At 33.2% G+C, this 24,753-nt stretch overlaps 2 protein-coding genes across 4 annotated transcripts; one reads left to right on the top strand and one right to left on the bottom strand.

Moving 5' to 3' along the window:
- Positions 1-10,364: 10,364 nt before the first annotated feature.
- On the bottom strand, positions 10,365-23,212 carry LOC139528071 (uncharacterized protein PF3D7_1120000-like). 3 transcript variants are annotated; one of them, XM_071323880.1, is made up of 2 exons: positions 23,117-23,212; positions 10,365-12,003 (listed from the first exon to the last, which is right to left on the bottom strand). In XM_071323880.1, the coding sequence occupies exon 2, from the start codon at positions 11,989-11,991 to the stop codon at positions 11,026-11,028; it is 966 nt and encodes a 321-aa protein (XP_071179981.1). In that variant the 5' UTR covers positions 11,992-12,003; positions 23,117-23,212; the 3' UTR covers positions 10,365-11,025. The 3 variants fall into 3 exon arrangements, with proteins under 3 accessions (XP_071179981.1, XP_071179980.1, XP_071179979.1); XM_071323879.1 differs by lacking the exon at positions 23,117-23,212 and adding an exon at positions 20,179-20,294; XM_071323878.1 differs by lacking the exon at positions 23,117-23,212 and adding an exon at positions 20,388-20,491 and having other exon boundaries at positions 10,366-12,003.
- LOC139528070 (uncharacterized) lies at positions 14,035-16,293 on the top strand. The gene is made up of 2 exons (XM_071323877.1): positions 14,035-14,192; positions 14,946-16,293. The coding sequence occupies exon 2, from the start codon at positions 14,953-14,955 to the stop codon at positions 15,946-15,948; it is 996 nt and encodes a 331-aa protein (XP_071179978.1). The 5' UTR covers positions 14,035-14,192; positions 14,946-14,952; the 3' UTR covers positions 15,949-16,293.
- Positions 23,213-24,753: the final 1,541 nt, after the last annotated feature.

Genomic DNA, 24,753 nt, shown 5'->3' with positions numbered 1-24,753 from the left:
GCTTCTATCAAAGGCCTTGGTCGAATTGCAAGGTTTCTGACTTTGGGTTAGACACATGAATATGGAGAGAGGATATACTTGTTTTAAGCCTCAACTTCTGCCCTTATAATCTCGGGCAAATTACAGAAAGAAGCTTACAAATAAACTTTAAGCTTTACTCATTGTTGAAGGCCATACGGTGACCTATAGTTGTAAATGTCTGTGTCATGTTGGTCTCTTGTGGACAGTTGTCTCATTGGCAATCTTATCACATCTTCTTTTTTATATTTAAACTAACCAACAACGTTAATTTACAAGATGACAGTCAATAGACACATGAACAGCAGAACAAAAGTAAACAATTAAGATATCGTATCAAATATTATAAAAATCAATCTCAAACAACTTAAGCTGTTGATTTTAAATCTCTAATATCAGTGGCTGTAGAGTTATTTCATACAGCAGCATCATAAACAGTATACTAAGTCTCGGTCGTATGTAATGCGGTGTACACTTGTACAGAATTGATGTATATACATAAAAAAAACGAACTGAACATTTGATTCCTGCTTAGATGTATTTTTTTTTTATGCCCCCGCCATAGCGGAATTGCAAAATTTAGTTTTTGTTCTGTTACTCACAAAATGAAATTTTGACTCAACCATATGTTATGACACTTATACACAATGCTTATTACCACAAACAAACAAAACAGATCAAGTTTGAATTTTTTGTAGCGTCGATCTAACCGTTCTAGAGTTATGCCCCTTTATAAATGGAAAAATTACAAAAAAATAGTTTTCGTTCTTTAACTAAGTTTGTCTCAACGAAATGATTGAAACATACACACAAGGCTTATTACAACAAAACACAGATCAAGTTTTTAGAAATAAGATGTGGTATGAGACGTCTCTCCATCCAAGTCACAATGTGTAAAAAAGTTAACAATTATAGTCGGCCTTCAACACGGAGCATTGGTTCCCACCGAACAGCAAACTATAAAAGCCCCACCCCTTTCCAAATGACTAGTATAAAGTAATTCAAACAGGAAAACCAATAAGTTTTAATGGTTACATGTTTTGTGCCTGTATCGATCTGACGAATCGATATGTAGAGTTAATCCCTTTGTAACTGATTATAGTATGTTCATATATAATTGTTCTGTTACACCACTGTTCTAGGTTAGGGAAAAGTAAAATCCCAAAAATACCCAACTCCGAGTAAAATTCGAAACGGAAAATCCCTAATCAAATGGCAAAATCAAAAGATAAAACACACCAAACGAATGGACAACAACTGCCATATTCCTTACCATTCAGTATGTTCAGGACCCTGTATTTCTGACAGTAAATGTCGTTTGTTGCTGTATATCAATTTTTTGTTCGTTCAGTTTTTGTACATACATCAAGCCGTTAGTTTTCTTGTTTCAACAGTTTTACATTTGTCATTTCAGGGCCTATCATAACTTACTATGCGGTATGGGTTTTACTCATTATTGAAAGCCGTTGGGTGGACTTTAGTTCAAAGTTAATATGTCATTTGGTGTCTTGTGAAGAGTTGTGACCTTGTCAGTCATACCACACCTTGTATCATTGTCAGTCATACCACACCTTGTCTCATTGTCAGTCATACCACACCTTGTCTCATTGTCAGTCATACCACACCTTGTCTCATTGTCTCATTGTCAGTCATACCACACCTTGTCTCATTGTCTCATTGTCAGTCATACCACACCTTGTCTCATTGTCAGTCATACCACACCTTGTCTCATTGTCAGTCATACCACACCTTGTCTCATTGTCAGTCATACCACACCTTCATAATTTTATATTCAAGGACAGCTGCATAAGTGTTGATTTCCGAAAGTCCCCTAGAAACCGAAAAGCCAACAAAATGATTGAACAATAACAAAAATTAAATAAGCATCTGTCTAAATAACATTAGTAGGTACTAATATTGATTTGCTTTTTGAAAATTTAAAACATAACTAGATACATGTATATATTATATAGATATAGGAAGATGTAGTATGAGTGAAAATGAGACAACTCTCCATCCAAGTCACAATTTATAAAATTAAACCATAAATAGGTCAACTTGAAGGTACTGCCTTCATCACGGAGCTTATTATTATATGTTTTTATTTTCAGTTTTGATAACTCGTACATCCTGTCGATACTGTTAACTTATATTTTGACATTGAACATGAATTTTATACCACGACAATGCTCATCTTTTTGTGGTCTAGGACAATCCATCGTATACGAATAAAATTATGTCCTTCATAAATACAAGACCAACGTGGTTAAACTATATCAAGTGATGTTTCGTTAGGGTTGTGTTAAGGTTTTCGATATATTTGAATTGTTAATACAGTAAAAGCCGATAAAACAGTTAATTGGATTTTCCGGGTTTTTTTGTGGTATTGTCACGGTGGGTATGGTTGTCCTGCGAGAGAACGTACTGTGCTGGTGATTTGGTCCTGACGGGTGCTGGTGGGTCCTGATTCTGTGCTGGTGGGTTTGTTTACATTGTATCAGAACGGCAATAAAACGACTGTTTTGTTGCTTAATTTTTCTCTGATGCGTCATAAGTACCATGCAAAGTATATTACAACAATATAAAATTGCAAAAGTCGTGCAAGTTCGTTAAACGGAATTGTCCTGACGATGTGCTGGTGATAAGAAAAACGGTCCTGGTTCTGTGCTCCTATGTCCTGGTTCTGTGCCTTTATATTTTAGTTAAAAGTGGCAAATATTCAGTCAAGATCATTGATGCTGTACTGTTATTGACTACTAGTAATTAACTGTTGTCTGCTTTCTTGAAATTGACATTGTTATGAATCTGTTTACTGTTATTATGAGAGAAAAAAAAACCTATTTTTTATTCTTTTTATAATTAACTGTGATTTTATTTATTGGCCTGTTAATGGAACCCTTCTTGCCCCCTTTTAAGATAAGAAAATATGTTTACGATTTTCGGGATTACGATCACTTTGCAAGATCGCCAAAATACGTTGTAATTTATACAATACTTATATAAAGTAGATGATGTTGTATGTTTGTTGTCAATGGACAAATTTCCATAAGAAACCAAAGAAAGTATGTGTTAACAACCATACGTCATTGTACGACCTTCAACAATAACCCATAAAATAAAAATGTAAAAGGTTTTGTATAAAAATGGAGAGCAAAAATATAGAAGAAAGGACTTTCTGAGCGTTTGAATCATATGTCTTTAGCAGCCTCAAACACATTTGTTTGTGAAAAATTGAGTGCTGACTATAAGAATGACAATAGTATTGCGGGTTTGTTTGTTTGGTTTTTTTTTTGGGGGGATGGGGGATAAGTTAGAGCGATGTTACAGTGAAAGTGTTAAGCTTGGAATAGTTTCCCGTAAGATTTAAAAGTTGTATTTTAAAAGAAAAATGTATCTTACAGCTATTAAGAATCACTTGCTGTATCTGTAAGATTTTTTCAACATATTTTTTTTGTCTGAACGGTTATCAGGTATTTTTTTTCGAAAGTTCGATAGAACACTAAAAAAAATCACTATTTTATGAAAGGGCAGACTAGAATATGTCAGAGAATATGTCAGAGAATGAAGACGAGATAACCTAGAGAACATTAACAAAACTAAGATTTCTTAGCTTTTTCATTTCAAAATTCCAAAATAAATAAATATTTTTGATAAAGAATTACAGGGGAGGAAGTGAACAATGTGTCCTACTTTTCTATATTTAAATATTTTATGAATAAAAAATCAAATGTGCCTTAATTATGATTGAAAATGAGTAAATGGAAAAACTACCAAACTAAAATACATTTTTATTTTAATATTGGTAATATCACTAAGCTTTTAAGTTTTGTGTGTCAAACTCACCATCTCTGTAGTAATGACTGCTTATTACGATATTTCACATCTCCATTTTTTTTCTGCATTTTTTTTATATTGTGAATTCTTAGTATTATTATATTAAAATGTAGACTTAATTTATATTTAAAAAAAACTGAATCTAAAGCCAGATAAATCAAACATTTTTGTTTCTATCTATCCGTTTTCAGGACTTTAACAATCAACGTAATCACGCCTGGAAAGTAAAATGCGTACTTGGCTGTCTGTAATCGACCATTTTTAGACACCCTCCTAAAAAACAAGCCGGGGTGGGGGTTCAGAGATGCAAATTAAGTACTTAGATCAATATTTTATATTTTCGTGTATGGTTTATCACCCCCTCCTGTGGCCTGTCAATTACGAAAATGTGCAAACTGCAATAGTATCAAAACAGCACAGACAATGAATAATAGAGATATAATTTTGTACATATACATGTATCAAGGGATAATAGAGATATAATTTTGTACATATACATGTATCAAGGGGAAACTTCTTGCAAAGCATTATTATTTATAGTTCATTATTGTAATTAGTAGAAAAAGAGAATTTGGTGAAAATAAAATCACTATTTTTGTAGAAAATTCACAGACATTTGTACAGAAATTTTTGTTATGTTTAGCATGGGATCAACACAAGGGTACATTATCCTTAAAAATCTATTTAAAAGTATTTGAAACTAACGTTTGCTTTGTTAATTGTGCCTTCAATTTCAAAAATTAAAATATCTCGTAACTTCATACTACCAATTGAGTATAAAACAAGTACTAAATAAGTTTAAAAAAGAAATTCTTAGATCAAACACCTAGATTTAACTTTAAAAAGTCATTACAGTTTAAAACAATACAAATCTACACACACAAATAACTGGCTTAATTTCAACTGATTTTCAACCCGAATCGCTATAAGATCATATATAAGCTCAACTGTGTCGAGGGATCGTGTGAGGTTCATTTATTGTCTTGGCGTCCGTATTACAATGACCAAATGTTACCAAATAATTTTTTCAACAGTGAATCTAGGAAAAACAATATTCATCAACAAACCAGACCACTGTCTGTTAAAATGTATTCGAGTTTTTAGTTACAGCCGATTCCATTGAGTATGTAGGCAAATGTTATATCTTTGGTTAGCTTGCTTGTTAGCTAAACCGTGAAGTCATTGTTAGGTAAGGTCTATACCCTCCTTTCGAATTAGCTTGGTCCTACAGACAGAAAGATGCGTCATTTGTCGGACTAGTCTACTCTTAAAGTAGGGTAGTTTACATAACCTAACAACGACTTTTCTGTTCAGCAAGCAAGATAACCAAAGATATTCCCTTTGTCTACACACTCATTGAAATCGGCTTTAATATTGCAAATATTCAAGCAATTAGGGCAAAACTTACCGAGTAAAAAAAATCAAAATGTCTATCACCTTGCACATTTCAGAAAATTCAGATCAGATAACGAAACTGGGTCCAGCAACATTTATAAGCAATTTAAGATTTTGACCCTCACAGTTTCCATTCACCACAAATATTCTCGTTACAACGAATCAAATACCAGTTGCAGCCTTTTGTTTATCTATTAATATATGTATACGGATAAAGTTATGAAAGGCAGCAGGGTCACCAGGGTGAGGAGTCCATGTCATCTGAAATAAATGCTAAGCATAGATCTAGAAAGCGGCAGATAATCATGGTATTAAAAAAACTCTCTTCTTTTCGACTTTTTTCGAACAAATTGACACATAAAATGAATTATATAGTATTATGGAATTTTTAACTTGTGTTCAATTCATTGGTTACACCTTTTACTAGGATAACAGTCCTGTCAAGTATGAGCTGGGTAAAATATTTCAGAAAAGAAGATGGAAATGTGAAAGTTTCCGTGCGTCAGGTGCAACAGCATACGAACAGCTAACATGTCTCGTCAGGGTGGAAGCTAAAAAGTCCACGAAAATTTGATTTAAAACCTTTATTCGTTCCAACAAAGATATTGTGATTTTGATGAGGATTTAACCATCTACGACAACAAAATTTCTTTTTTTTTTAGAATTTACAGCTCTTCTATAAATATATGCAAAGCAAACCATTGATTAAATTGCTTGCTATGATTGTTTGGATGTTTGTAAACGACAGGTAAGTAGTCTGTTTACTATATACTACAATTTATTTGGAAAATAAACATTAACTTCAATTCCTGTCAGTTTGTATTTGTCCAATCAAATCCCAGTATGTATTGAAACTCCGCCTACCTATTGTTTGAAAACATCCAAGCAAACATAGCAAGCAAATCAATCAAAGTTTTTTGTGCATGCTTTTATAGAAGAGCTGTACTATATAATGCAAGGAAGCGTTTAAGTCTTTCGCCAAAAAATAATATCAATTTCTTTTTGTCCTATGTAAACTTACGTACCATTTCCTTCCATTCATGATCATTAAATTGAACTGTAAAATATTGCTTGGTACCTTCTTAATTCCTTTATGAGTCTTATGTAAACATAATTATGACAATAACTGTTGTGAGAACAAGATTCACTGCACACTTTTAAAGTTCTGCTTCATCAAACATTAAAATGTGAACTTAAGTTTTGAGACTTTTTTAATCTACACGATTGGGATTTTTGTATATGAGAACATGGTTTATCTATTAGTTGAAAATGCGGCTTTGAACTAGCTTTCAGTACCTGCAAGCATTCGTTATTCAATAATGTGTGTCTTTGTGTTATTATTTTATGTAATAAATTGTTGTGTTGGTACACCACTGTAACAATGAAGGAGGAGATGAGGAGGGTTGGTTGGGTGGAAGTGGGGAGGGGTATGCGGAGCGCTAACAAACATGTCTATGCGGCATTGGCTTTGATCATTGTTGAAGCATCAATGTAAGGGGCATTTAAAATATCTTAATAAAACTATTCTTATTTTAGATACTATATATTGTTATCTGATATTGAACGAAAGATATTGCCCTTTTATGTAATTATTTAATACAAGTTACGATCATTTCAAAACACATATTAAACAGCCAAATGGATGCACAAGAGCTAAAATAGGAGTCATAGATCCTATTGACAACAATTATCTGCCCAATTTTATTGATTTTGTAACATTTGTTTCAAATATGACCAACTTCTTATCCAAAATCACCAGCACCGTATCAGGACCCACCAGCACAATGACAGAACCCACCAGCACAGTATCAGGACATGAATAAATTGAGAAAATGCTAAATGTTAATAAATTGCAATGTTTTTTCACAAAACAGTTTTGTCGCGTGGATTGCGGTATAGAAAGCGGACTCTATGAGCATTTTTGTTTTATTTTTTCAGTTCGAGATTTTCTGAAAATTAGCATTTCTGTGTTACGCTTACTGAAAAAGTTTAGAGGGTCAACTTTTTAATGGTTTACATATGAACCCATAAGAAACAAAATTGAAAAATCTCAACCGTTTTCTTCCATTTTTTATGAGTGAAAACGTCAAAAATCATTATTTTCGTCTTTGTTTACATTTTTTCATTGATCACCAGCACCCGTCAGGACCAAAGCACCAGCACAGTACGTTCTCTCGCAGGACAACCATACCCACCGTGATTGTTGATCGAAATAATCTAAGTGGATTCTTGATATCAGCAAAGTAACCACTAATTAATCATTTCTATGCATTGTGTGCATTCACTACAAAATATTGAAACTTTGTATTAAAGCTTATTTTTAAAATAACATTGTATATTTACTCCGAGTTAAAATATCAAAACAGTGTGTAAGAGAAAAGATTTTCTAGAGCTATAAAATTAAACTCCAGTTATGGAACTTTGAATATTGTTATAAAATGCAATGATTTTTTTTCTCACTTTATTATGTTTTTTATGCGCCATCAGAATACGAAAAGTTTGCAAGCATAAGTTGCGATTTGTGTAAAGGAGTTAGTTCGGTAAGGTCTTAGGGCCATGATTCATTGTGATATTGGTCAATAAATCCTAATCTAAAATTTAAGGTAAAAAGAGGGCCATATTAGGGCCTTATCGAACGAACTCCTTTAATATATTTTGTGGAACAAGAAGTTACAAACAAACACAAATTACGTACAATATTTAACGAACAATTCTTTACAAAAAACAAAACCAATACCGAGCTGGACCTTCGTCGCTGTTTACAATTGATTGAAACTTTAAACTATCGACAAACAGTAATAAGCTGAATTATATGGAATATAAAAATAAAGATGTTTACCACCTACAAATCAACATCTTTAAGCGGCAAAAAACATTCCCTTCACAGAAGCCAGGAAATGTTATGACGGATATATATTAAGCACTCCTCCAAGTTTAGGATTTTCTACGTCGAAGACCTATTTGTGGCCTTACTGTTTTCTGCTCTTGGTTCGGACTTTTGTCTCTTCGTTGAATAAGACAAGTTTTTTTTAAGTATGATTCGTCCATTCTTGAAACACTATATATGTTCCGGACCATACGCGCATTTTCCGGGTTATAAGGATGATAAACGTTGAACATTAATTGCGTTAAGGCATAACCCTTCAATGTGTCATTAATTAAGAGATCCTAAAATAAAATGTATAGACGTTGCGCACGATGTTGGTACGAATTCCATTTTGCTATAGATTAGCATGAAAACAAATACATAGACTGGTCAGTTCCTTAAATATTTAGTGATTTACATTAGACTTGAAAATAAAGAAAAAAAGAACCGAAATATAAAATATCAAGAATTATAACACTTCATTATGCCATTTTTACGCAAAAACGTAATGTCCAACGTTTCATTTTGTGTGCAAAAGATCGGACTTCCATTTCTTTCAATCGGTTTTTTTTCTGATCATCGTAAAACTTCACAAGAGTATTGTTATTGTTATTGTTATTCGCGTGTCAAAGCAAAATCCATATGATCATGACCATATGCGTACGGTCCAATTATGAATATGGTCCGGAACATCTATTTTACTTCGTAGTACCTTCCCTTATTATATAACAATATGTTTACTCCGCCCAAATCATTATATGCGTGTCCCAAGTCAGGAGCCTGTAGTTTAGTGGTTATCATTGGTTCATGTCATATATGTTTTTATACGACCGCAAAAAAAAATTGCGTCATATAATGATATGATGTTGTCGTCGTCTGCGTCGTCGTCGTCCGAAGACGCATTTAGTTTCCAGACAATAACTTTAGTTTTAGTGAATGGATCTCTAAAAAATTTTAACAGAAGGTTCAATACCACTAAAGTTGGGATTGATTTTGGGGGTTGTGGTCCCAATAGTGTAGGAATTAGGGGGCCCTAAAAGGGCCCAAATAAGCATTTTTCTTGGTTTTCGCACAATAACTTTAGTAAAAGTTAATAAAATCTATGGAATTTTAACACAAGGTTTATGACCCCAAAAGGAAGGTTGTGATTGATTTTGGGAGTTTTGGTCCCAACAGTTTAGGAATTAGGGGCCAAAAGGGTCCAAAATTAAACTTTGTTTGATTTCATCAAACATTGAAATATTGGGGTTCCTTGATATGCCCAATCTAACCGTGTATTTAGAATCTTGATATTTGGTCCCGTTTTCAAATTGGTCTACATTAAGGTCCAAAGGTACCAAAATTAAATATAGTTTGATTTTAACAAAAACTGAATTCTTGGGGTTCTGTGATATGCTGAATCTTAACATTTACTTAAATTTTTGATTTTGAGTGCAGTTTTCAATCTAGTCCAAATCGAGGTAAAAAAATAAACTTTGTTTAATTTAGACAAAAATTGAATATACATGTATGGGGTTCTTTGATATGCTGAATCTAACCATATGTATTTAGATTTTTGATATTTGGGCCAAGTTATCATGTTGGTCAGCATAACTTGAGGTCTAAAGGTTTCAAAATTGAACTTTATTAGAATTTTTCAAAAATTGAATCCTTGGGGTTCTTTGATATGCTGAATCTAACCATGTATTTGGCTTTTAGATATTGGACCATTAAACATATAGGTAAATGTCCAATTTAAAAGTTTTTAAGTTTACTTTCTTAGACCACATTCATTCTGTGTCAGAAACCTATGTTGTTTCAACTATTTAATCACAATCCAAATTAAGAGCTGTATCAAGCTTGAATGTTGTGTCCATACTTTCTCCAACTGTTCAGGATTCAACTTCTGCGGTCGTTTAAAGCTGCGCCCTGCGGAGCACCTGGTTTGTAAATTGTTTTGTTATAAATTAGACCGTTTGTTTTCTCAATTGAATTTTGGCATATTTCTCATGTACATGTAGGGGTATTTTATAGACGACTATATTGTATAGGGTTTTCTCATTGTTGAAGCTTGCACGGTTGTCTTTATAAATAATTGCTCATATCCACTTTATTATAACTTTGATGGATAGTTGTCTCATTGGCAATAATACCATATATCCTTACTTTTATATCGGACTTGTTCTTTCAACCAGTAGGTTAGTCATATAAAAGTTAATATAGATTTTCAAAAAAAGAGGCTTGTTTTTATGTTTTTATTTTTATTTCAATCCAACATATATCATTTGCAACAGTATAATCATTAAAATAGCAAGTTCATATGATACAAGTTATTAGAAAATGTAAAATATTTGAACTTGAGTTAAACTCATTTTGATTTTTTTATAACTTTAATGTCTTTATAATATTTTCTAGATCTACTGTGAAATCAGTGTCTTGTAGACAATATAGGTTATCATTTCGAAATTGAAAATAAATCTCCCAATGATACATCTCCCAGACCCTGACAAAGTTAACATATTTTAACCAATCCTCATACATTCGCATGACACACAATAATAAATACATAACAATTGCTCAAACTGTCATCCAGATGAAGCTGTATTCAAATTCTCAAGATACAAACACTGATATGCTTCAGCTAGGAATCAACAATGATATCCAATACTTTTAACACATTCATTTCATAGCAAACATTATAGGTATCTAGATGATACATACAAAAATAGTATTAAAAGAAAATAAAAATATACCAATTTTACAAAATTCAAGATATGTATATGTGCGTAATGCTCGACATTTTAAAATGTAGGAAAACTATGATCATAAGGGAGATAACTTTCATTTTGTTAATACAAAGAAGGGGAAATAAGTCAATTATCAGCAGCGAAGTTGAATTCTCAAGATGTCCGTGAGGTCTATTCCAGTAACATCTATTTTCCTTGTTGTAGCCTGTAGTGAATGTCGTCATATAGTCCAAATTTAAGTTGAAGTCCTGAAAACGTTCTACCATAAATTCCACAATTATAATACCATACAGATTCAAATTCTTCTGTTTCTCTAAGTCTCTTAATTAAACCCATATTTCTTTGAGTAACGTTATCCACAAACTTAATCTTACTAGTCAATTCTTTTCTACATCTCATAATCTTACGTTTAACATCACTGTTGAATAGTTTAACAATAACTGGATAGGGCCCAGCCTTTTGAGACGGTATTCGGTGGATTGCAACCACGTCTCTTTCTTCTAATTGAACATTTAGTTCATTTTTGACAAATTCCATGAAGTCCTTTCTTAGATCTTGCTGTTCCTTTCTTGGAAAATTAAGTATTTTAATGTTATTTTTTCTTGAATACTGCTCGTTATAATTGCTGCTTATATCAGCTTGTTTTGAAAGTCGACTTGTTCTATTAAGGTCTCTTCTTATTGTTGAATTTGGATACTGTAAAGCTGACATCTGTTTCTTTAAATCTTCGTTTTCTAGAACTAAAACATCCAATTGCTGTTGCATTTCATGTTTAACTTCTTCAGCTTTTTCATCAATCTTGTGTTGCAATGTTATTTCAAATTCGTTCATCAGATTTTTAACAATTACAGTAACTACTTGCTCAAGATCACTAGCTTTTACAAGATCCTTTGTTACTCTGTCAAATTCTTCTCTCTTTGTCACAACTTCAAGTTTTGATTTAATGTCATCGATATCTTTTTGAAAGTTCTTTATACTAGATAAGTCTGCACTATTATTTGAGTCACTTGATACGTCTGAATGGGTGCGTTTTTTAGGTGGTTTATCCTTATCCACTTTTGCTGTAAGCAATGAATTCCCAGGTTTAGATGTAGATTTTTTGTTTGCAGATTTATAACCAGCTACTGTTTGCCATGCAGACATACTGTGCATATAACTTCACCTCTGGGAATAAAAATCAAGAATCAAATATCAGTATGAATCGTAATACATGTTATATGTGGGTTCTCCTATATTGGAGGTGAAGAATACATACAAAAAAAGATACATATATATATACCTGATGAAAAATTATTCAGAGGACACCTATTTTTCCTGTTGAAAATAACGCAACACAAGTTATATCATTATATTGTTAATTTCCCTTATCAAATACCTCACACAATGTTATTCATTCAACCAAAAAATGATTTTGGGGCTTTGTTTGCAGAGTCAACAACATACATGTATTTGTCATGGGACTGAGATAAGACAGTTGTTACGATATATTAGCTATTTGATGATACATGTAGCACCACAGTGTTTAATGGCACATCTAGTTTAAAAGGTGTTGTATTGAAACAACGAAATAACAACTTTAACAAAGGTTGAACATGCAACTATTGAAATATCAATTAAAGGCTCAAATTTTTTTTTATTTTTGCAATATACTTTTAAATGTATTTATGTTTAAAAACACTTATTTAACAATAATCATGAAAGTTGAATGTGTGGTCATTGTTCATTGTTGTAATTTAGGAAATTTTCATAAACAAACGGCACTTGTTTTAATTAAAACATGATTAATTATTAGCTGCACGAGATATCAAAATTATATTAAACTTCTTTTATACATTTATTATGAATATTTTTCAGTAAGATGACAAAAAGAAATAGCAATTCTAATATGACGTGCTTCATTCGCTTTGTATGACTGTGTGAAAAAATCTCGATATATTATCTATACTTAACGCAGACTGAGAGATATTATAATGGATGTTACGATATACCTCCCACGTAAATCCACATGTTTGCAAACGCTTTGCCAATTTTATTGTATTAGAAATTGTAATAAAACAAAAGACAAAAGAACTTTTATTCTTATTCGGATGCATAATAAAAAGAATGAATATATTGCCACTAGTTTTGTTTATTTCCTAAATATAGTAACACAGCTATATTTTGTGCAATGTCAATTTCATCATGGAACACTTTCTCCACAATCAGGGGTTCATTAAGGGATGAAAATAAGCTTGATATTTATGTTACCATTTAAAAGCTGTAAATATACTAATTTAAGTTGCAGTATAAAAACAATATTTAGTCAATGTCACAAAAATATAAACTTTTTTGTACCCATCGAATTTCGTATAATATTGTTTTAAAATTGAATTATGAGGTAGGTTTTGTTTTGTTTTCCCATTTGATTTCAGCGAGTCAACATGGCAGCTCCTTCGTTACTAAATGTCAATTTTGGATTTGACGGTAGTTTACGAGAAAACATGTAAATTAAAAATCGGAAATATTGGGTTCGATAATTAAAAATATTTTTTCTAGCGGTTATAAACGAAATAATCAATGCAAGCTAAAGATTTATGAGAATATTTGAGCTATATCTAACAAGGAGAAAAAAGAACAGCTACACACACGGCATACCCACCCTCGCTTCAGTATTTGAATGAACTTATTTGTCCTATTAGAATCGAAATAATTCATGGAAGCCATAGATTTGTTGTAAATTTACACATGGCCTGGGCCGTGATATTCGTTAATTTTATCCCTCGCTAACAAATCTAGTATGGCTTCCATGAATTATTTTCTTAAATATACCAGATTCCAGGAAAGGATCTTGCCATTTTTAAAAGGGGACCAAACCCATGATAAAGGAGGGTTCCAACTATATGTTCATATTCAAATGCATTGATTGTCAAAAAAGGGGTTCCAATCCCCGTAGCCTACTCCTTGGTTCCGCCAATGAATTCCCATGATGCATCAGCACAAAAGGGGAAAATATATATCTGACAGGTTATTCCAAATCCTAATATAGCTAAATCATATGTACTTTTTTAAAATAATGTCTTTTTAAGTATTTTTTAATTAGTATTCAAATGAAGTACATTAAAAGGTATATTTAAGATTTTACACATCGTAGTATAACTATTCTATTATTACCAGAAAATTAATTATCCGAAGCCAAATACCTCAATATGACGCTTGTTTTTACACAGAAGTAATTTGGTATTCTGTTGCTGTTCTTATGTGTCAGTGTGATGGCCTTTCAATTAGTCTCGTAGAGTATCGTGACGGGGAACGTTATTAATCACTGGGATATGACTTGGACAAACTAGGGACTGCCGCCATTACAAACAAACAAGGTAGGTAAAAACTTGAATTCAATTTAACAAATTATACAAATTTTCAACATTGTATAAGATATCAGCATACATGTATATACATGTAGACGTTACAAAATCATGGTGATTTGAAAGGCGTTTTATGTCCTTATATGTTGGTTATGGCCCAACATGCATTATGGATAAAATTGACAAATAGTAAATGCCTTTGGATTATGTTAAAATATGATAATCTTTATAGAATTATACAAGTTTGGATGTCTGTTAATTATTTTTGTTGGATTGCTGTCTTATTTCAGTATATTCCACATTTACCTCTTAATATAGTAAATAATTATTCATTTAAAAACATACTATCGAGGTGTGGTGAATCCAGATGGGTAGCCTTACAGATGTCAGTTGTTTTTCAAACATATTATAATCGTATCGCGAGCCTACTTAACGCAAGTTTCAGTCCTCTAAAAAAGACTTGTTCATACCATGGCGGCCGTGTTTTTATTTATGGGGGAAGCCATATTACTCGGAGAGGACCAACGACAATTGATCTAACTCACAACTTTCGTGGTCACTGTATATAAAATACTTAGACTACCGATGCTTCATTTTTTGTAATTTTTAATCAGATCGACCACATTTACACATATTTTGTTGAAATCCCTAAACGTTTTCAAACTATTTTTATATTTTTATTTGATGGGTTATGAAATTTTACTGTATCTTTTCATATAGTGACAGAGTTTTAATCTAATTAAATATTTCATTTTCACCAACTAGGAACAGAATGTTAGCGCTTACATTAGCAAGTTTGTTGTTACCGACATGTTTATGTCAGCAGATGGGAGGAATGTGGAATGGTGGAGGTGGAGCAGGAGGTGCTGGTGCAGCTGAAGGTGGGACAGGAGGCACGTGGAATCCACAAGCGGGTGGAATGGGAGGAGGAGGCGGAATGGGTTTCGGAGGACAAGGTTTCGGTCCAGTTCCCCCAGAATTCGCCGCTGCTATGGGTGGTGGATTCAATACACAACCACCACCGATACCGCAAAGTATGATGGGTGGAGGTGGCGCAATGATGGGAGGACACGGAATGGGAGGTCAAGGTATGATGGGTCACGGTACTGGAATGATGGGCGGTGGTGGAGGGATGATGGGAGGACAGGGTATGATGGCAGGTAATTACCCAATGTATCCGGGTATGATGGGTAACGGAATGATGGGAGGTATGGGATCACCACAGCCTGGAGCTTCAGGTGGCCAACAGCCAAGACAGAAACCGACAACGAAAGCACCTGCTGTGGAATATGAAGCCCCAGAACATCCTATCACTACCAAAGTGCCTACAAAAATGAATGCTGCTTGGCAAAAAATGAAACAGGGTCATGAAAGTGGAGCAGCCATATCAGCACCAGGTCAAGTACCAAATGGCGGCCATGGACATGGACCACATGATCAACAATTCCAACAAAATGCAATGCGTCACCAACAAATGCAACAACAAATGCATAGACAATACCAAATGCAGATGCAGAACGGTAATCAGCAACCAAATCAAAGACAACAACAACCACAATCTAAACAACAACCACAATCTAAACAACAGCCACAATCACAACAACCGCAGAACCAAGAACAACAACCAAGTTATACACAACAACAAAAAATAGGAATTATGGCAAGATTTAGTAACTCTATGAATCAAATGATGTCAACTTTCAATTCCATTCGTGCTAGCTTAGGAAAGCTTATAAGTACATTATCCAAATTTGTAAAATTACAGTAGTGTGCTGCTAACCTGTCTCTTAGTGTGCGTGCAATAACTGTCTAATTTATTAGAGAATCAATTGTGAAAATGAACAATTCACGGAATTTCCCGCTAAAATTTATATTTTATAGATTTCAATGTTACTTTTATGCTATGCATGAAGGCAGATGATGTTTAGCAAATATCGTTGTGTTTTAAATGTTGACCTATATTTCATGAATTGTTTGTAAAGGATAGTAAATTGACATCAGTAATATGTAAATGACTTTTAATTTTAATTTTAAACGGAATTACTCTAAAATGTCAAAACGATTGTCTTTACAAGAATTACATTTAATATGATGATTAAACAATTCGCTTACAGTCTCTGGTTTTTTTTCAGAAACGATTTTTTTTTTTTTTGGATTTACAACTTTACAACTTTACTTCTAATTTCACCTTTTTGTACCAAAACCAACTATATGAGTGGCGTCCATAGGGGCGCGTACAGGATGTGCGGCTTTTTAATCGTACAAAAAAAACTCTCTTTTTTTGCTTGAATTTAAAACCAAAAAATTCGAACCTTTGCACACCCCTATATTTTTATCCTGGCGTCGACTCTGATTGGTTAATAAACAGATTTGGCACATTAACAAGTTTCGATTTAAAGTTTCCGAAAACTTTGGACCGGAAGAAGGATTAAAAGTTTTGATTATTGCTACTAAAGGATTGCATTTTAAAATTTAAATCAATGGCCAACCTTCATTCTGAATGAAATAAATGTAAATTATATACACAAAATTGTGATATATAACATAATAATTTAACCACAAAATACATGCCAAACATTTCAGAAAAAATGATAAATTTGATTGATATTTTGTATATTTACTTTAGTAAGTATAAAAAGTTTAGCAACATACATTTATTTTTAATTTCTTAGTTTAAATCTTTATAATCGAGTTTAGTAAAATTAATACAACATATGAACTATTAACAAACTATAAAAAAAATCTTTTGAAAAGTGCTAAACTCGTTAGATCGATACAAAGCAGTAACAAAAGCACAGATCGGACGTGGCAGGGTACTTTTACATTCTTACAACAAAACAGTCACTAGGTGCATGTCTGAGAATAGTACCCGCGGTTTCTTGAACTATTTGAAGACCAATAACACTATTAAAACATCATGTATCTAAGACTAAAATATCAATCAGGACAAATCCAACATCCAACATCCAATCAAAAAAAACAAAAAAAAACTTAACGTATTTTGTTCGAGTTCAATTTGCATGTATTGATATAATTCATTAAGTATGGTCAACGAGTTAAAAATAAGTACTTGACAAGTTACCAGCTTAGGTCAGTAAGTCGGTTGATATCAATTGTGACTATAGTTTCAAAAGGTAAAAATTAAATAAAACTAGAGGCTCCAAAGAGCCTGTGTCGCTCACCTTGGTCTATGTGAATATTAAACAAAGGACACATGGATTTATGACACAAATTGTGTTTTGGTGTCGGTGATGTGTTTGTTGATCTTACTTTACTGAACATTCTTGCTGCTTACAATTGTCTCTATCTGTAATGAACTTTGCCAAGAAGTGACAGTGGAAAATGATTTTTTTAAATTTGGTCATGTTGACTTATTTGTAAGTCTTATTTTGTTTGCTGTACATTATTGCTGTTTACAGTTATCTCCATCTATACTAATATTCATTATGATAACCAAAAGCTGCAAAATTTTCTTAAAATTACCAATTCAGGGGCAGCAACCCAATAACGGGTTATCCCATTTACCCAAAAAATTCAGGGCAGATAGATTTTGACCTGATAAACTCCCATGTCAGATTTGCTCTAAATGCTTTGGTTTCAGAGATATAAGCCAAAATCTACATTTTACCCCTGTTTTATTTTTAGCCATGGCGGCTATCTTGGTTGGTTAGCCTGGTCACCGGATACATTTTTTAAACTAGATACCCTAAGGTTGATTGTGGTCAAGTTTGGTTAAAATTGGCACAGTAGTTACAGAGAAGATTTTTGTAAAAGTTAACGACGACGGACGACGGACGCCAAGTGATGAGAAAATCTCACTTGACCTTTCAAGACTGGTTAGCTAATAAACACGAGAATAAAAAATAAGAACCATGATTTTTCCCGTTTAAATATGGTTTGCAAATATTTTACAACTGTATCATCTAAAAATGCGCTAAAAAGTAAGTAAAAAAATCATAGTCAATGTCGATACACTGACTACTTAGAGAGTGACACATTATTAAAAAGAAAAGAAATAAGTTGGAAAAAAGCGTGCGAAAACAAATGGGCAAGAAGAAGATGCGTGGAACATAAACAGATTACTACGTATATTCTCACGAGTGAAGAAAGAATGTTTGACTCCCAAGTTGATAAAAGTAGCCGCAACATTTGACGAGGTCGGGAAAGCTTCGTATAACAATTCAGTACGCCATTTAATCAAAATATATTTTTTTTATGTTAGAACTTCTAAAAGGTATATACGCAGTTGTCTTTTAAAATGTACAGCCATATTTTATTCCATTTGATATGACCTTTTAAGGGAAATTGACTCGTCTTGGTTGAACAAAACAAACCAAAATAAACTGCCCAAATATGGTAGTCACATATCGTCCATTTGCTGTAATAACAAATGGGGTCAAAACGGGATAAGCTTTTGACTGACAAAAAAAAGCGCGTTTCAGAAACAAACATTTACATGTACTTGTGTGTAGATGTTATGAACAAAACTTCTCAATCAAATAGAAAGTAGTTGTTTTAATTTTTAAAAGAAATCCCTCTTCGAATGTTTATTAAATGTGTCTTTTGTGGAATATGTCTGTGTTTTTGGGGAGGATTTTGTCTGTGTTTAGGGATAACGTTGTCTGTGTTTTGGGGACAATGTTGTCCTTGTTATGGGGAATTACGTTGTCTTTGTTTTTGGGGACGATGTTGTCCTTGCTTTGGAGATAAGATATGGCGTTGTCTGTGTTTTGGGAATAATGTCGTCTGTCTTTTTTGTTCGGTTTTTAACATTGAATACCGTCTTAGTAACCTTCTGATTTCCTTAATGGATTTATTAATTTCTGATTAACGTCCAATTGAGAGTGTTGCTTGCATATTAAATACAACTTGAAGCTTACCCCGTTTTGACCCCATTTGTTATTACAGCAATGGAGGTCATGTGACTACCATATTTGGGCAGTTTTAGGGTTACTTTTTGTTCAACTCAGAGGAGTCGATTTCATATAAAAATTTAAAAAAAAACCAATAGGTAGCTAGCCTAGGTCCTGTCACAGTCAGCAGATCAAAACATTTCAATAAATACTTTTCTATTTATTTATTTTTCGTGTTTCCTGTCTATTTCTTTTACATTATTAACATATCTAACGTTGGGATCAATATTTTTTTGCTATTAGCAATATTCGGTTTATAATCCATATCCATAAATTAATAAATTCAAAAAGGATCTAAGTCGTCATTTGGATGGCTTACAATTGTTTAACTAAAACATAATTTAAAATATGTATGTGGCTGTATACCTTAGTTGCAAAGACACTCATTTCCTCTCTTAACTATTTTTCTACCTAAAGCATTGATTTTCGGCCAACGAAACACCTTTACTAGGTTCCTGTTTCATTTAGATTTTTAAAAAAATCAAATGTACCTGCAAACTACTGGCAAATATATTTTGAGCTAAAATTTGAAAGGAAAATGATTGAATCTGGGGAGTAAAATGTTTTGGCATATGAAAATTAGGGGGAAATGTGGTAAAAACCTTAATTAATCCTATTTAGAAATTAGCAAAATATCAATTTGATCTTCATTTTAACAGCAATATATGTTAAGGTATAATATGAAACTTCATATTGATGCCCAATGTAAAATTTTAGATAAAAATATAGTTTTAAATAGTTTAAAAGGACAAGTTCCAATTTTGAAGAAAATTCTATCTTTTGAAGGACTGGAACGAAAATACTTAATATGTTTATTACGCCATCTTTTAAGTCATTATCTTTATCCAATTTGTGGTAAATGTGAGCTTTTGCATAAGAAAAAATAGTACTGTTTTTTTTCTTAATGCAGAGTATTTTGAAGGAAGTAGATCCAAATGACAGACATATTTCTTTTCTTTTTTTTTCTGAATTTCCCCGTCTTTTAATAATGAAACGAAAATTTTCACAAATGTTGGAATTGAAATGTATGAAATTACACTCACGGTCCGTTTTCAGATCTTTCACGATCCTATCGCAATGCTTACCTTATCCTTTCTCGATCTCTTTTCTAGAAATACCGAATGCCAGAGCTGAACGGAGGAAAAAGACAGCAGCCAAATTATCCTTCAAGACAGAAATTGATTGGTGTATTTTCGAATTATTACACAGTCGGCGAAAGCATGTACTTTTCAAAGAAAACTTTATCATGTGTTTTAAGATATTTCCGCATATATACATACATATAAGTACTTACATTTTCTTATGATATTTCTTCTCCTTAAAACAAGTAATCAATAAATTGTATATTTCTTTGTCATGAAAATCACGTGTTATTATACGATAACCTTTGCTGTCTATTTTGTATAATTTGTTTGTATTGACCTCTCGTGAAATTAATAAGAAGATGTGATTTGATTTCCAATTAGACAAATCTACACAGGAGACCAAACGACATGGAAATTAGCAATTATAGGTCATATTAGTGTCTGAATAAAATAAAGCATGCATTGTTTTACAAAGATTGTAATTAGCTAAAGGTCGAAAAAGCAAGACGAATTTATTGCAAAATTGATTTCCACCTTGTAGAAAGTTTAAAGACTTTGCTATAATAAAAACGTTGATTGCACAATATGGCGACCCTCTGACGTGGTTTTCTTGTTAATTGAATTTGTTTCGAATTCCCTTTTCAGTTTCTGGAAATCTCAAATACTCATATATCTATACATGTAAGAAGCACCTTTTTATTCTTGACGATATGTAAACATTTTCGGATTTTTTTGTATAGTTAAATCCAATTTCTTTTTTCATGTTCAAAAAATGAAAAACAATACGTTATAAATTGCATGCGTCTGAAGCCCTTAATAGGGAGCTACCATTTGATTTTTATGGGGGGGGGGGCTAGGATGAAAAATTTTGTCCTGCATTTTTTTTTTTTTTTTGGTTGTAATCTCTGTCCTGCCTATTTAATTTTCACTCTATTCGGTCCTGCCTTTTTTTTTATTAGTTTGTCCTGACTTTTTTTCATAAATTGTCATCCTGCCTTTTTTTTGCAAAGTGTCTCATCCTGCCTTTTTTTTTTACTCAGAACTCCTGTCCTGCCTATTTTTTTTCAATTTCATCCTAGCCCCCCCTCCCCCCATAAAAATCAAATGGTAGCTCCCTTATCTGGATTTACCTTCACCAAGAACGCTCAAAGAAAAATGTTTGAAAGCCAATGATATAAAAGAACCAAAACAGTTGTAGGGTACATTGTAATATGACCAATCCATCTAAGCAAACTTTGCCTGAGGGAGTTAAAACATTAAACCTCAAAATGACAAATGGAGCCGACAAAAGTTTCACAACTTAGTAATGTTTTTCGATGAGTTTCTGTCCGATGATGTCCTGTCCGTATCTCCTTTGACTTGTATTCTAACTAGGCATTTTCTGGTTCAGATTTGTAATCTTTTAAAGGAGTTAATTGTTCGATATTTTTCCGTTAACATGCATATGTCAGCTCTGAACAATATGGAAAAATTGCCAAAACTTCCATATGCGTACACAAGTAGACATACAGTATGATGTATTTAAGTGTACCAATCTTCAATGTATCGATATTTTCATGATATAGTGTTCAATTCTATATGATCGGAGGCTCTGGTTTAAAATGTTCTGGAGGAATAGTGTTCAATTCTATATGATCGGAGGCTCTGGGTTAAAACGTTCTGGAGGAATAGTGTTCAATTCTATATGATCCGATGCTCTGGGTTAAAATGTTCTGGAGGAATAGTGTTTAATTCTATATGATCGGAGACTCTGGGTTAAAATGTTCTGGAGGAATAGTTTGTTTGCCAATTCTGTAAGGGAGCTACCATTTGATTTTTAGGGGGGGGGGGGGGGCTAGGATGAAATTTGAAAAAAAATAGGCAGGACAAGAGTTTTGTGTAAAAAAAAGGCAGGATGAGACACTTGCAAAAAAAAAGTCAGGACGACAATTTAGGTAAAAAAAAGTCAGGATAAACTAAAAAAAAAAGGCAGGACCGATCAGAGTGAAAAATAAAAAGGCAGGACCGAACAGAGTGAAAAATAAAAAGGCAGGACCGAACAGAATGAAAAATAAAAAGGCAGGACCGAACAGAGTGAAAAATAAAAAGGCAGGACAGAGATTACCTAGCCCCCCACCCCCCCTCCCTTTAGAAGAGATATGAATTTTCATTGATAAAAAGAGCAAGCAGAAAAGCACATTTTCTGCTCGTAATACGTGCAAGTTATTCATAACTGTTAATAGAAATACGAAGATGTGGTATGAGTGTAAATGAGACTACTCCCGGCCACAAAGTACATTTTAATCTGTAAATTTGTTGAGATAAAATTTTGGATATCAGTTATTATTTATTCTATTCTAAATTGTTAAAACGCTTAAAAATCACTTACAACTTGTCATGAATGGACAGCGGCTAGTTTTGTGTGGTTAAGAAACAATTGTTATTTAGTAAAGGGAAACAATTTGTGTTAAAAATGGATTAATAGAAACAAATCGATAATTGACAAATAGACTATTATAAAATATTGTTTTGTTTCATTGTTGAAGGTCGTGCGGCGACTAATAGTTGTTACTTTCTATGTCATTTGGTCTCTTGTAGAGAGTTGTCTCATTTGACAAGCAAGCCACACCATCGAGTTGTTTTTTATATAAATAACACAAAACATGTTTCCTCATTTATTGGCCGTCGCTCAAGCCGACCGACATTTACCATGATAAAGCTTGATTTTGAGTTCGTACAAATAAGAAAATCTTATAATATAAATCTCAAACAGTCTTATAGTCAAAATGTAAAGATACATAGAATCAAACGTCACGTTAAATTTTCAAAACCTGCCTTTTTTTCAAATGTGTACATCTTTAACGCCTATAGACGAATATTCTAGAAATTTGGAACTAACCTGGAGGAGGAGTTGATTGCATATAACGGGAACCCACTATATATCGAAAATGCTACTCACAACATGTCTCTTGTGAAGAGTTGTCTCATTGGTTATCATACCGAATCTTCTTTTTTATACTGACTTCGTGTTGACAGACATAAAAACAATGTAAATATGATGTATACACAACATAGGATGCATATTTGAATGTATGTACTAACATTCTAGAAAGTTCAAGGTTATAGGTTGAAAATCGTCGGGGGAAAGTGCATGAAACGAATTCCTTGTTCACACCACATATTTCTAAAATAACCTCCATCAGGTTCGATAGGTAAACATTTAACACAAACAATGAAAAGCAAAAATAAAAAAAAAGGTCAAATACGTTCACATAGTAAGAGGCGAACCAAACACTCTTGACAGATTTCCGGATTTACACACGTAGGTTGAAACTGTCGTACTAAGAAGTGCATGTACCATCCAATGCATAGCTTACTATATGCATGTCAGGTAACCTGACATTCATTAAAATATACTCCACATTTGCACACTCATAAAAAAAAAACCAGTTTGATTGAAGAACTAAAAAAAAATGCGTTTAAAAGACAATTTTAAAAATACGGATGAAATAGCACGTAACTTCAGAGCTTTTACTTTAGAAATAAGAAAGCATAAATCAGGTATACGGGAAATAATGTTATATACTTCGTCAGAAACTAAGTCTCCAATCAAATCTACTTTTATATATATAGTCACTGGTTTCGAGGAATTACTTACTGATAATCGACTGAACATGCATCGCTATTGTTATGCAATTACACAAAAAAATGTACGTTGATTCACTTATGCCGGCTTCACATATTGGCGTATAGAACGACGTGTACGAGACATACAGAGATTTGACTAGTTCCGTATATATGTTAGGCGCACGAAAGAGGAACACTAAGCAATCGTTAGACTCGCGTTGCATAAGTTTGAAGTACGTCGAAATGCAAATGTATACGCTTGGTGGACGGGGGGTGTTTGTTGTCGTTTCAGCGCTCCGTGAACGTATAAAACACAACCGTGACGTATCAAAAACGTATTCTGACATTCAACGAAACTTGCTCTAACATTTATATAGTAGATGTCCGTGAATTTACAAATCCAGAAGTAGTAAAAACAATTAAATTGAGAATGGAAAGGGGTAATATGTCACAGAGAAAACATTCCGATCAAACAGCCGAAGGCCACCAATGGGTCGTCAATGCAGCGAGATAATTCCAATCCGACGGTTGGCCTTAGTAGACCCCTAAATAAAAATGTGTACTAGTTTAGTGAAACACCCACATTATTGCATGTCCCAGACCCGCCAAAAGCACGGATAAATGATTAAGTACGAGCGGGACGCGTTTCAAATACGATAAAGGGATGTTTTTCCTTCGTAGCGAGCATTTCATCTACGTTAGACAAACGCCAGATACACTAACTAGTACGCAAACACACGTTACTTGAACGCCGGATACATATATGCTTTTTATGCCCTGAACATGATATGATTGAAAAGTTGAATGCGTCTAAAATTACTAGCGTATTGGCAGCATACATGGTTTTTGACCACATCCACCATACGTCGGTGCTATACGCAAAGTGGGACGCCGGTATTACACAAGAATATAAGTATTGAGAGAGGTCCCAAAGACCTTTTTCCACAATTCGAATACGGGAACAAACAC

This window comes from Mytilus edulis, chromosome 6 (genome assembly GCF_963676685.1).
Source record: "Mytilus edulis chromosome 6, xbMytEdul2.2, whole genome shotgun sequence".
Classification (NCBI taxonomy): Eukaryota; Metazoa; Mollusca; class Bivalvia; order Mytilida; family Mytilidae; genus Mytilus; species Mytilus edulis.
Note: the sequence above shows the minus strand (reverse complement) of the source record. Positions and strands in the feature narration are given on the sequence as shown.

Excerpts from the sequence above, each read along its gene's own strand:
- LOC139528070 (XM_071323877.1), top strand. The coding sequence starts at position 14,953 with ATGTTAGCGCTTACATTAGCAAGTTTGTTGTTACCGACATGTTTATGT.
- LOC139528071 (XM_071323880.1), bottom strand. The coding sequence starts at position 11,991 with ATGCACAGTATGTCTGCATGGCAAACAGTAGCTGGTTATAAATCTGCA.